This window comes from Notamacropus eugenii, chromosome 2 (genome assembly GCF_028372415.1).
Source record: "Notamacropus eugenii isolate mMacEug1 chromosome 2, mMacEug1.pri_v2, whole genome shotgun sequence".
Taxonomy (NCBI): domain Eukaryota; kingdom Metazoa; phylum Chordata; class Mammalia; order Diprotodontia; family Macropodidae; genus Notamacropus; species Notamacropus eugenii.
This window is the reverse complement of record NC_092873.1, coordinates 379,840,561-379,853,216: the sequence shown is the minus strand read 5'-3', so window position 1 is coordinate 379,853,216 and position 12,656 is coordinate 379,840,561. Positions and strand designations below refer to the sequence as shown.

Here is a 12,656-nt window from a genome sequence, read left to right as displayed (position 1 = left end):
AGATTTTGAGTTCTAAATTTTCTCCCCCTTCCCCAAGACAGCATGCAATCTGATATAGGCTCTACATATACATTCATATTAAACACATTTTCACATCAGCCATGTTGTAAAGAAGAATTAGAACCAATGGGAGGAGCCATGAGAAAGAGGAAACAAACCACAAAAAGGAGAACAAATGGTATGCTTCAATCTGCATCTGGATTCCATAGTTCTTTTTCTGGGTGTGGATAGCATTTTCCATCATGTCTTTTGGTATTGTCTTAGATCTTTGCTTTGCTGAGAAGAGTTAAGTCTATTAAAATCAGTCATTGCACAATGTTGCTGTTACTGTGTACCACATTCTCCTGGTTCTGATCACTTCACTCAGCATAAGTTCTTATGAGTCTTTTCAAGTTTTTCTGAAGTCTACTTGTTCATCATTTCTTTTTTTTTTAATAATTAAATTTATTTATTTAATTTTTAACATTCATTTTCACAAAATTTCGGGTTACAAATTTTCTCCCCTTTTATCCCCTCCCCCCCCAAACACCAAGCATTCTAATTGCCCCTATGACCAATCTGCTCTCTCTTCTATCATCCCTCTCTGCCCTTGTCTCCATCTTCTCTTTTGTCCTGTAGGGCCAGATAGCTTTCTATACCCCTTTACCTGTATTTCTTATTTCCTAGTGGCAAGAACATTACAGTTGATCCTAACACTTTGAGTTCCAACTTCTTTACCTCCTTCCCTCTCCACCCCTTCCCTTTGGAAGGCAAGCAATTCAATATAGGCCAAATCTGTGTAGTTTTGCAAATGACTTCCATAATAGTTGTGTTGTATAGGACTAACTATATTTCCCTCCATCCTCTCCTGTCCCCCATTACTTCTATTCTCTTTTGATCCTATCCCTCCCCATGAGTGTCAACCTTGAATTGCACTCTCCTCCCCATGCCCTCCCTTCTATCATCCCCCCCACCCTGCTTGTGCCCTTGTCCCCCACTTTCCTGTATTGTGAGATAGGTTTTCCTACCAAAATGAGTGTGCATTTTATTCTTTCCTTTAGTGGAATGTGATGAGAGTAGACTTCATGTTTTTCTCTCACCTCCCCTCTTTATCCCTCCACTAATGAGTCTTTTGCTTGCCTCTTTTATGAGAGATAATTTGCCCCATTCCATTTCTCCCTTTCTCCTCCCAATATATTTCTCTCTCACTGCTCGATTTCATTTTTTTTTTTAAGATATGATCCCATCCTCTTCAATTCACTCTGTGCACTCTGTCTCTATGTATGTGTGCGTGTGTGCATGTGTGTGTGTGTAATCCCACCCAGTACCCAGATACTGAAATGTTTCAAGAGTTACAAATATTGTCTTTCCATATAGGAATGTAAACAGTTCAACTTTAGTAAGTCCCTTATGACTTCTCTTTGCTGTTCACCTTTTCATACTTCTCTTCATTCTTGTGTTTGAAAGTCAAATTTTCTTTTCAGCTCTGGTCTTTTCATCAAGAATGCTTGAAAATCCTCTATTTCATTGAAAGACCATTTTTTCCCCTGAAGTATTATACTCAGTTTTGCTGGGTAGGTGATTCTTGTTTTTAGTCCTAGTTCCTTTGACTTCTGGAATATCCTATTCCATGCCCTTCGATCCCTTAATGTAGAGGCTGCTAGATCTTGTGTTATCCTGATTGTATTTCCACAATACTTGAATTGTTTCTTTCTAGCTGCTTGCAATATTTTCTCCTTGACCTGGGAACTCTGGAATTTGGCCACAATGTTCCTAGGAGTTTCTCTTTTTGGATCTCTTTCCTGCGGTGTTCTGTGGATTCCTTGAATATTTATTTTGCCCTCTGGTTCTAGAATCTCAGGGCAGTTTTCCTTGATAATTTCATGGAAGGTGATGTCTAGGCTCTTCTTTTGATCATGGCTTTCAGGTAGTCCCAAAATTTTTAAATTGTCTCTCCTGAATCTATTTTCCAGGTCAGTTGTTTTTCCAATGAGATATTTCACATTATCTTCCATTTTTCCATTCTTCTCTCTTTGTTCTGTGATATCATACTTTCTCACAAAGTCCTTAGCCTCCATCTGTGCCATTTTAATTTTGAAAGAACTGTTTTCTTCAGTGAGCTTTTGAATCTCCTTTTCCATTTGGCTAATTCTGCTTTTGAAAGCATTCTTCTCCTCATTGGCTTTTTGAACCTCTTTTGCCAATTGAGTTAGGCTAGTTTTCAAGGTGTTAATTTCTTCAACATTTTTTTGGGTCTCCTTTAGCAGGGAGCTGATCTGCTTTTCATGCTTTTCTTTCATCTCTCTCATTTCTCTTCCCAGTTTTTCCTCCACCTCTCTAACTTGATTTTCAAAATTCTTTTTGAGCTCTTCCATGGCCTGAGCCCATTGGGTGGGCTGGGACACAGAAGCCTTGATTTCTGTGTCTTTGCCTGATGGTAAGCATTGTTCTTCCTCATCAGAAAGGAAGGGAGGAAATGCCTGTTCACCAAGAAAGTACCCTTCAATAGTCTTATTTCTTTTCCCTTTTCTGGGCATTTTCCCAGCCAGTGACTTGACCTCTGCATATTCTCCTCACACCCACCTCGCCTCCTGATCCTCCCAGCCAGCGTTTGGGGTCTGAGATTCAAATGCTGCTTCCAGCCTTAGGGCTTTTGGCAGGGGCAGGGCTGCTATTCAGTATGAGATTATGTTCAGGTGGGTGGGGGGGGAGGGCTGCCTCTCAGGCTCAGTTCCCTCAGGGGGTTTATGCACAGACCTTCCACAATGGATTCAGGCTCCCGCCCGCTTGGGGAGCCCCTGTCTGCAGCCGCCTCTCAGCTTCTACCTCTCGGGGGGGCCTGAATTATGGGGGCACCCCACTCCCCTCTCGACCCGCCAAAGAGACTCTCTCACCGACCCCGTCACCTGTGGGTGGAGGGACTTGTGCGGCCGCTGGAGATCCCGTCCCTGAAGCCTGCTCGGATCTGTTTCTCTTGGTGCCAGGGCGGCCGCAGCAGGTCTGGGCTGGGCTCCACGTCTGCAGCATGACGGACCTTTTGCGAGAGGTTTGCAGGTCCCTCTGTGGGTGGAGGGACCCGCGTGGCCACTGGAGATCCCGTCCCTGAAGCCCGCTCGGATCTTTTCCTCTTTGTGCCGCGGCCGCGGCAGGGCTGCACTCAGCTCCCAGTCCTGGCGCCCAGACTCCAGCGTGAAGGAACCCCTGTGAGAGGTTTGCAGGTCTCTCCGGAACAGAAATCTCCCTCGCTCCAATGTTCCGTGGCCTCTGGGTGCAGACTTCGCCGTGAGTTACTTCCCTGTAGCCGTTCTATGGGTTGTGGGTTCGGAGCTATGTGTATGTGCGTCTTTCTACTCCGCCATCTTGGCTCCGCCCCCTTGGCTCCGCCCCCTCTACTTCATTTTCAAAGAAGACCTTGTTCATCATTTCTAATGGAACAATAGTATTCCATTTCATTCATATATCATACCTTGTTCAGTCATTCTCCAATTGATTGGTATTCCCTCAATTTTCAATTCTTGACCACCAAAAAAGAGCTGCTACGAATATTTTTGTACATGTGGGTCCTTTTCCCATTTTTATGATCTCTGTGGGATACAGACCTAGAAATGGTATTGCTGGATCAAAGGTGTGCACAGTTTTATAGGCGTTTGGGCATTGACTAAATGATTCTTGACTGATAATATTGGGATGGTATTAGAGCTGATGGTATTTGAGCATTACTGCTGACCTTCCCCCATCCCTCCCCTTTTAAAAATTTTTAAAAATTAATTAATTTTTAGTTTTCAACATTCACTTTTATAAAATTTTGAGTTCTAATTTTTTTCTCATCCCCCAAGATGGCATGCAATCTGATCACTCCGTCTCTAAGTCCCTAAAGTTTGCAATTTCAGGATTATCTTTCATTCCTAAGCTCAGTTTCCTTCTCTACCTCAAGCTTTGCCAATTTTTCCTCGGCGAAGTCTCTGGGATTCATCCCTTCCTCTACATTTTCAGCCATCATCTCATATTTTAAGATTTTAAAAAAGTTGAACATAGCAATCACCAAATGAAATGAACATTTCCACATACAAAGTGAGCAGATAATGAGGATTATATCTGAAATAATGAATATCTATTACATACAGCTTGTTTTTCCTAAGTATAGATTAAATTCAGCATGTTACTACCAAAGCAGTCCTGCTTATCTTTGTTTGCTAGAGACCTTCCTTCTGTTTGCTACAGTGTAATAAAAAAGTTGTCCTTTCCTCTTTTTTATTAACATTATTGCTAACCTTATTCTCTCCATATTCCCTCCAAAATTGTAAAAAAAAAAACCCCAAAAACAAAAATGGGGGGACACACAAAAACTTTCTAACAATTGTGCATATTCAAGCAAAACAAATCCAACACTTTGGCCATGTTTAAAGATGTAATTTCTCATTCTGTATCCTGAGTCTATCACCATTCCATCAGGAGGAGGGTAGCATGTTTCATCACTGGTCCTCAGAAGTGAATCATGGTGAGTATGGTGACCATTTGTTCCTTCATATGAATTTTGTTATTTTTCCTAGCACTATAAAATTTTTTTTTATGGGTATAGCCCTGAATAAGTACATTAATTTAGGTGATGCTAATATCTTTATTACATGCTTGAGCAGCTCATGAACAATTACTACTTCTCCATTTATTTAGTTCTCTCTTTATTTCTGCAAAGAGTGTTTTAAAGTTAGAGTCATATAGTCCCTGACTGAATTTTGGAAGATACACTCCCAAGTATTTTATAGCTTCTCTACTTATTCTGAAAGGAATTTTTCTTTCTAGTTCTTTCTGTTGGAAATATGCAGGAATGCTGATTTTTTTTTTTTGTGGATTTATGTTATATCTTAAAACTTTGCTTAAATTATTTCAATTAATTTGTTAGTTCTTTAGTTAAACCATCATATTATGTTCAAAGAGAGAATTTTATTTTCTCTTTGCCTATTCTTATTTCATCAATTTCTTTTTCATATACCTATAGCTCGCATTTTTAGCATTATATTAAATACTCCTGGTGGAAATTGGTATCCTTGATTTACCACTTAGCTTTAATAGAAAGACTTCTAACATTTTATATTTATGTGTGAATGTTTTCTCATGGATTTAGATCTTTTTTTTTTTTTTTTACCATATTAAGGAAAGGTCCATTAATTTCTATGATTTCTACTGTTTTTAATAGAAATGAGTATTGGATTTCATCAAAGGTCTTTTCAGCCTCTTTTGGTATGATCACATGGTTTTTATTATTTATATTAACATGGTTTATTATATTTATAAATTTCTTTATGTTGAACCTACCCTATATTAAATAAATAAATGAAAAATAAATTCAACCTAGTCATGGTGTATAACCTTTCTAGTACATTAGGTCAGGCTACTTACTAGTATTTTGCTTAAAAAATTTATATCAATGATCACTAAGGATAGTGGTCTATAGCTTTCTTTCCTCTGCTTTTTGATACCTTGTTTCAGGTATCAAAACCATATCTGTAATAGAGATTTAAAGGGTACCCTCTTTTCGTATTTCAAACAGTTTATGTAGAATTAGAATTAATTATTGTGTAAATGTTTGATAGATCACTTGTCAATCTACCTGATCCTGGAAATTTTACTTTGGAAGTTTATTTGTGGTTTGTTTAATGTCTTTTTCTGATGTTGGGTTATTTAATTAGTCTATTCCTCTTTTTAAAAATCTGGGTATTTCATATTTTTGTAAATTTTCAGTTATTTCCTATCTCAGTTTTCTTGGCATACAATTAATTGGGCAAAAGTTTCTGATAATTTCATTTCCTTTTCAGTCCTCTGCTGTTTACTCTCTATCACCCCCTATATAAAACTGGAAATCCCTATAACTACCAAGTTGACATTCCTAAAACACAGGTCCAACCATTTTATTGCTCTTTTCAAGAAATATCAATAACATCTCTTATTATCTCAAGGATAAAATACAAACTCCTTTGGTAGTTAAAACGTTTCGGAATCTGACTCCAACCTGTCTTTTTAGGATTTTACATTGCTATCTCTGATTGAATCAAACTGGCCTAGTTGACATTCCCCATACATATTTCTATCTCTGTCTCTGTACCTTTTTAGGGGCTGTTCATCATTCCCGGAATGTTATCTCCTCTTACCCTCGACATCTTGAAACCACTAGCTCCCTTCAGTGCTCAGCTTGACAGCTGTCTCCTTCAAAAGGCCTTTACTGATTCTCATTCCATTGTTAATTCTGACAATTTGTTTTTGTTATTTCTTGTCTATGTTGTTTCCTTTCAAAAGAAGGTCCCTAATAAGTGTTTACTGAACTGAACAGACGCCATCCAATGAACCTGATTTCAGAATTTTAACCGCACCAACTATGACTACTTTGAATCTGAAGTTGTTCTGGTTAGGAAGTCCTTTGAAATAAGAAAAAAAAGCCATAAAAATCTTAACCACTTCTGCTTCTTCAGGAAAAGCTTGAGGGTAACTACTGTCTGTGACTTTCCATCGATCTAAGCACCCATACTTTCTCTTCATAGTAGGATGCAGAATGCAAGGAGATGAAAAGGAGACAATGGGAAAACTGGATAGCATTTCCAGATTCCTGTAAATCGGACTAATGTAGAGTTCTCATTAGTTTGTTTGAATTGAATTCCCAGTTGGGATATAGCCAAATTAAAACAAAGTGCATAAACAGCATCTAGGGTTAAATACAAATGATTTAGGGATTGGTCATGCTCAGTTCCTTCCACTGGTGCAAATAATGGAAGAGCCAGTGGTAAAAGCTTTACTGTTAATTTGTGAAAGTTTAACACATTTGTTCTGTTTTTGTCTTGGATATGCATGTGAAATCTGTATGATCTTATGGTAGAGTACAAGGTACCTGAAGACAGGACACCACATATTGCTAATTATCTGTATAGTACAGCATTAGCCCCATGTCTAATGATGGGCATTTTATAAATCATAATGATGAATTCTACTATAGGAATTCATACTCAATTTTTATTAATTTGCTAGACTTGATTGTTAACAAATAAAAACAACCTACAATGATTGTTTCTGATAAGATGTGCCAAATTATTCCCATTCTTGTAAGTAAATATATTTTCTTTCCTCTGAGACTGTGATTGGCTATCATAATTAAGAGTACAGCTTATTCATAGAGCTTTTAGTTTACTTGATTGTATTCATTGTGCATATTGTCCTAGTTATGCTTATCTCATTGTGCATTAGTTTATCTTTCCTTATTCTCTGAATTCTCATACTTGTCATTTCTGACCATGTGATATTTTCATTACGTTCATATAGCACTTTGTTCGTTCATTCTCCAAGTTTGTTTCTAGTTTCTTGTTACCACAAGAAGTACTCTTCTGAATAATTTTGGTTTGTTTGGATCTGTTTTTGACCTTTGGTTATATATATGTCAAGTAGAGAAATTGAATGACCCTAGGTCCTCACCCTTGGGCTGAGAAGGCTGGGGAACATCTCTACTACTCTACTGCTACCTCACTACTCAGCAGAAGCCTGTTCTTTTTCTCCCTAGATGCCAGATCTCTTCCAGTCACCTGTTGGTTTTTCATTGTTAAATGTTTCTCTTCATTTTCAGTTTTTTGTTCATTAAAATGCAGTGACTCACTTTTGGTGAGATTTGTGGACGATTTAGTTTTGGGGGTAAATATCCTGCTTTTGTCATCACTAGGTAGCTGAAGGAATATTTCATATCCCTTGAATAAAGTAAGTTCACTCTGTCCTTTTGGTGACCTCTCAAGGAATATAACATATGTGAGTTGGCCATGTATTAATGTTTTGGGAACTAGCCACTCCCGGAACACATAAATAATACTTGGAAGATTTGGCTAATCCTCCCAGCATATGATTAATTAACATATCTTGTGGCCCCCGTATGATATCTCCTTGATGGACAAACATCTGTATTCCCATGGCCATGTGCCTGACCAGCTTGGAACAGTGTGCAGAGCCGTTGGCAAAAAGCTTTCTTTGTCTAGGTCCCTATAAACTCTCCTTGCTTAGTGTAAGTCCTTGGAATCTCACCCATGGAGAGGACGCTCTGTCTGGGACTATTTGCTCCCAATTCAGACCCTGAAAGCTGTATCCCGGGATTCCCCAGTTGAGAAAATTCAGTTGTTGGTGCTTCCCTGAATTGGTGATGTTTTTCTATTTCCTCTTATATCTATATTAATATTGCTATAATTATATTAGTACTAGGTTATATTAATTATTTCTGCTATAGCTCTAAACTGTTCATGCATTTGCCTTTTCTGTAAATCAATAAAATATCCGGCTTCTTCTCAAATGTGTCTTATTGTAGGTGCGAATCTGAACCATAAATTTCCTTAATCACACAGAAGCCCTTCAAACAAGGTGAACTTGTGTTTTATGGGATATCAATTTAATATCTGAGTGCCTCACACTCAAGTAGCTTACTATTTAGAGGCAAGACAAATGCACAGGAAAGTGGTAAAAATAATGCAAAGTGACACTTTAGTAAGTGACAAAATGAGTGGTTATGGACAGTAAATGCCACAAGAGATTTGAGAAAGATGGACTGATTCAGTTTTAGATACTTAACACCCCAACTCCCTCTTATCTTCCTCTCCCTTTTGACTGGAGGGCATCGTTTGTCGTTCTGAAGATCTGGGAGCAAGACTTTCCAGAAAATCACTCTCACCCCAATTACCCTTTTTGTGTGTAGTCTTTACCCAACAGATTGTAACTCCTCAGGGCAGGATCTTTCTTTTTCCAATTTTTATTCCCCAATACTTAACACATTCCCTGGGGTAGACTTAGTAAATGCTTAATAAGTGTTGATTGAATAGAATTGATAAGCAGTATATAGAGGAAGGAATTAAAGATTTACCTTCTTCCTTACTATATATTTCTATATGTTTGACTTTGATTTGAGGGAGGGCTGTGCAAGATCACCAACTTCACTTTCTTCTCTTGAGCCATCTGGATCCAGCGCACAGCCTTCCCGCACTCAAATCAAAGTCAGTTGTCATATCATCTTGATTTCATGGTCCACTTTGAGAAGGAAGAACAAACAGAACCTGTGAGTAGCAGCTTTCCTCCTCCTTCTCCAGTGTTCCACCCCCAAAAGCTGCCTTTTTTCTTCTGGGTTTACTGGCTACATCTTTTGCTCAAACATCAGGCCTTAAACCCAATTCACCCGGGAGCTCATAGACTAGACAAGTCCCCAACCCACTTAACACAGACTGGATTTAAACACTAAATAGCAATTGTTTCTTTTTTACCTAGGAACTCCGAGGGTCTCCTCCTCCCAGTTGTTTTTTTTTTTTAAATTAAAGGGGTCATCCCTTGAGCAATTACTTAAAAGAAGCCCATTCATTGAATGGGTGCATCTCTCTCAAAGTGAGAATGCTATAAGACCTTAGCCTGAAAGGGTCAGGGTTTCACATTGCATCCTGGGCCACTCCAGTTGTCCTGATGAATATCAGGCCACTGGATCTAGATGGCACAGAAGAAAGTGAGGCTGGTGACCCTGCACAGCCCTCCTTCCCTCAACTGCAAGTCATGTCATCATCTTGATGTCATGGTCCTCTTGGAGAACGAAGGACAAACTCAACAACAATCTATATGTTTAAAGTTAATATTTGATTAGTTTCTTCTCACTAGAGGTGGTAACAGATTCTTAACTTTGCCTCATGGACCTCTCTGGCAGTGTGGTGAAACCTATGGACCACTACTAAGGAGTTTCTAAATGCATAAAATATATGATTTTAAAGGAAACTTGTTCAGTCTCTAACTCTGTGACTCTATTTGGAGTATTCTTGTCAAAGATACAGCAGTGGTTTGCCATTTCCTTCTTCAGTGGATTATGGCAAGCAGCAGTTAAATGACTTGCCCAGGGTCACAGTTATAAAGTGTCTGAGGCTGGATTTGAACTCAGATCTTTCTAACTTCAGGCCCAGCACTTTATCCTAATGTGTCACCTAGCTTCCCCCACCATATCACATTCATTGTTTTTGTATTCTCTGCACCTAACAGGAATACCCTGCATATAGCAGGTATACTCATATGTGGCTAAGCCAAAATTTGAACTAAGATAAAATAAATCACATCCAGTAATCTAAACCGAGCACTCTTTAGACTTTACTATGGTGCCTAAGTGGGTCATATCTCTCCATTAGGTTGTAAATTTCTGAGGTGTAGCATGCTATAGTAAAAAGAGTATTCAATGCGGAGTCAGAAAGACCTGGGATCTTCCACGTTCGCTAGCCACAAAACTATGGTCAAAATCACTTAACATCTTTAAGCCTCAGTTTCTTCAACTGTAAAATGAGAACAATCCCTTGTAGCACTTAGCTTCCAGGTTCATTGTAAGGATCAAATGAGATAATTGGATACTCTGAAGATGCAGACTGCTGTCCATCTGAGCCTACCCCAGGTCACTACTGTCTCAGTAATTCTTGCCAAAATGCTTGGGGCACTCCTATGGCACAGGATCACTAGCAATGGGGCACCCCAACTGTGCATGAATGTTTCTTCACCTGTACCATTGACTGCTCTCTTTTCCAGCAATAACCTTCCAAGGACATCTTTTCTTGGCACCTATTGTACAGTTCTTGACTGATAATATGTGTCAGCCTTCTTATGCCAACAAGCACCTCTCCTCAACTTTAAATCTTTGGACTGTTTTGACAACTGGGTTGGTTCCCAACAAAATACACTGTAAAGTTTAAAGCTTATATAAATAACAGTTATTATCATTAAAAAATAACATGTATCACTGAATCAATAAAGAAATGAAAACAAAAGGCAATCTCTGAAAAAGAAGTTTCTTTATGTTTGCACCAAAATCAGGGTGGTGGCATGGTGAGGTGTTTTGGACTAGGAAAGAGCAAATCTAAGCCACCAGGGTAGCAGTTTTTCACAAGCCCAGCTTGGTTCTTCTCCAGTGTCTCCTCTTGGAGTTGTATCTAATCTTATTGCCGGTTTTCATGCGGATCCACTGAGGAATGGGACGATTTTGCTTCTGCTTCTTTGCAAGGAACCTCTTGATTCTGAATGTCTTGTGGGAAGACATGGTGAGGTCTCAGGTGGACAGCCAGAAAATAGCACAACTAGTGAGAGAATACCTTAGTATTACTACCAGAGACCTTGAGGATTCCACATACCACATCCTGCATAGACATTTCTACAAATAAGCATAGGAAACTTAGGGTCGACTTTGCACCCATTAAATGGAAGCAACTACAAACATACTCACACAGGCTATGTTGCACTTCCCTAAAGCTTATTTAGAGCTGATACTCCTTCACACACACACGTGCACTATAGATAGCACTACATTACGTGCTGTGTATTTATTGTTACTGTGTATTTTACATCTTACACATCACTTCATGTGTTTATGTAGTATTTTCATTTTACATCGCATTTGTGTTGCTAATTATTTTTAACATCTATTACAAATATTCTAATTATTCCAGTTATCACCTGAAAGTTGTGTCAGTTTGCAGTTAGATGCTAAGTTCAAATCTCACTTCAAACATTTACTACTTGGGCAAATCACTTGATCTCTTCGTGCCTCAGTTTCCTCATCTGTAAATCAACTGTGGCCTCCGTGGTCCTTTCCCGATCTAAAATCACTGTCTTACGGGATCCTGCGCCATTTCCATGACCAGTATTTTAAACCACATTTAACCCCGATTCTTTCCCTCTCCCCCGGAAGTGGCCCCCGGCCTCGCCCGTTTCCTCCTCCTAAAGGCGACCGGGCCAGAGCCTCTACAGGCCGCGCCTCCTCCCCTGCACGCCGGTCCCCGGAACCACGCGCCCAGCACTCCGAGAAAAGTTCCGGGGCCGGCTCCTCGTTCCCACGCGCACGACTAGCCGGCCGGGGAACTTGGCACTTTTCCCGCGCACGAAGAGGTCGCCTTCCGTTTAAAGGCACACCAAGCCCGAAGCCTGGCCCTGCCTGGCCCCCTAGAGCTCACTCACCCGAGGTTCCCGCGGCAGCGAGGCTCAAATCTTAGGGCAGGACGCGACTCAGAGACCGCTCACAAGCCAATAAGGGAGAGTAACGGACGTCAAACCCACTAAGAGCTAGCTTTGGAGTGAGGCGACTTCCGCTCAGGCGGCGAATTTAGTCTTATCTCTACTTCCGGGTCATGGACGTATTACGTGCCACTTTGTGCCTCCCATTTCATGGAGTCTGGCGCTAAGGCCCGATTTGGCCGGCCGTACACCCCTGCATTTGGCAGGCATGGTATTGTCCGAAGCTGAGAGCAAATCCCTTTTTCCCAAACCACTGCAGCCGACAGGAATGGAATAGTCTCGTGCTATGGACAAGTCTTTTTTTTCTCACACCCCTCCAGCGAGCGGGAATGGAATAGTCCAGTGCAGAGAACAATTCTGTCTTGTCACACACCTGCAGCAGGCAGGAATGGAATAGTCCTATGCTAAAAGACCTGTCTTTTCTCACACCCCTCCAGTTGGCGCGAATGGAATAGTCCGTTGCTGTGGAAAAATCTCCTTTGCTTGCAACGCTCCACGGGAGGGAATGGAATAGTCCGGTGCCGAGGACAAATCTCTCTTATTCACATACCTGCAGGGGGCAGGAATGGAATAGTTTATAGTATGGGATATACTATATAGTATATAGACCATATAGTCCAGCATATATTATAATAGTGTACAGA

The 12,656-nt window shown here is 40.1% G+C and overlaps 1 protein-coding gene across 1 annotated transcript; it reads right to left on the bottom strand.

The window, feature by feature from the left end:
• Nucleotides 1-10,779: 10,779 nt before the first annotated feature.
• On the bottom strand, nt 10,780-12,086 carry LOC140522406 (large ribosomal subunit protein eL39). Its single transcript, XM_072637812.1, has 2 exons — nt 11,956-12,086; nt 10,780-11,078 (listed from the first exon to the last, which is right to left on the bottom strand). The coding sequence occupies exon 2, from the start codon at nt 11,039-11,041 to the stop codon at nt 10,886-10,888; it is 156 nt and encodes a 51-aa protein (XP_072493913.1). The 5' UTR covers nt 11,042-11,078; nt 11,956-12,086; the 3' UTR covers nt 10,780-10,885.
• Between the last annotated feature and the right edge of the window lie 570 nt (nt 12,087-12,656).

Bases quoted from the DNA above. Each gene is read 5' to 3' on its own strand.
- LOC140522406 (XM_072637812.1), bottom strand. From the start codon at position 11,041: ATGTCTTCCCACAAGACATTCAGAATCAAGAGGTTCCTTGCAAAGAAG.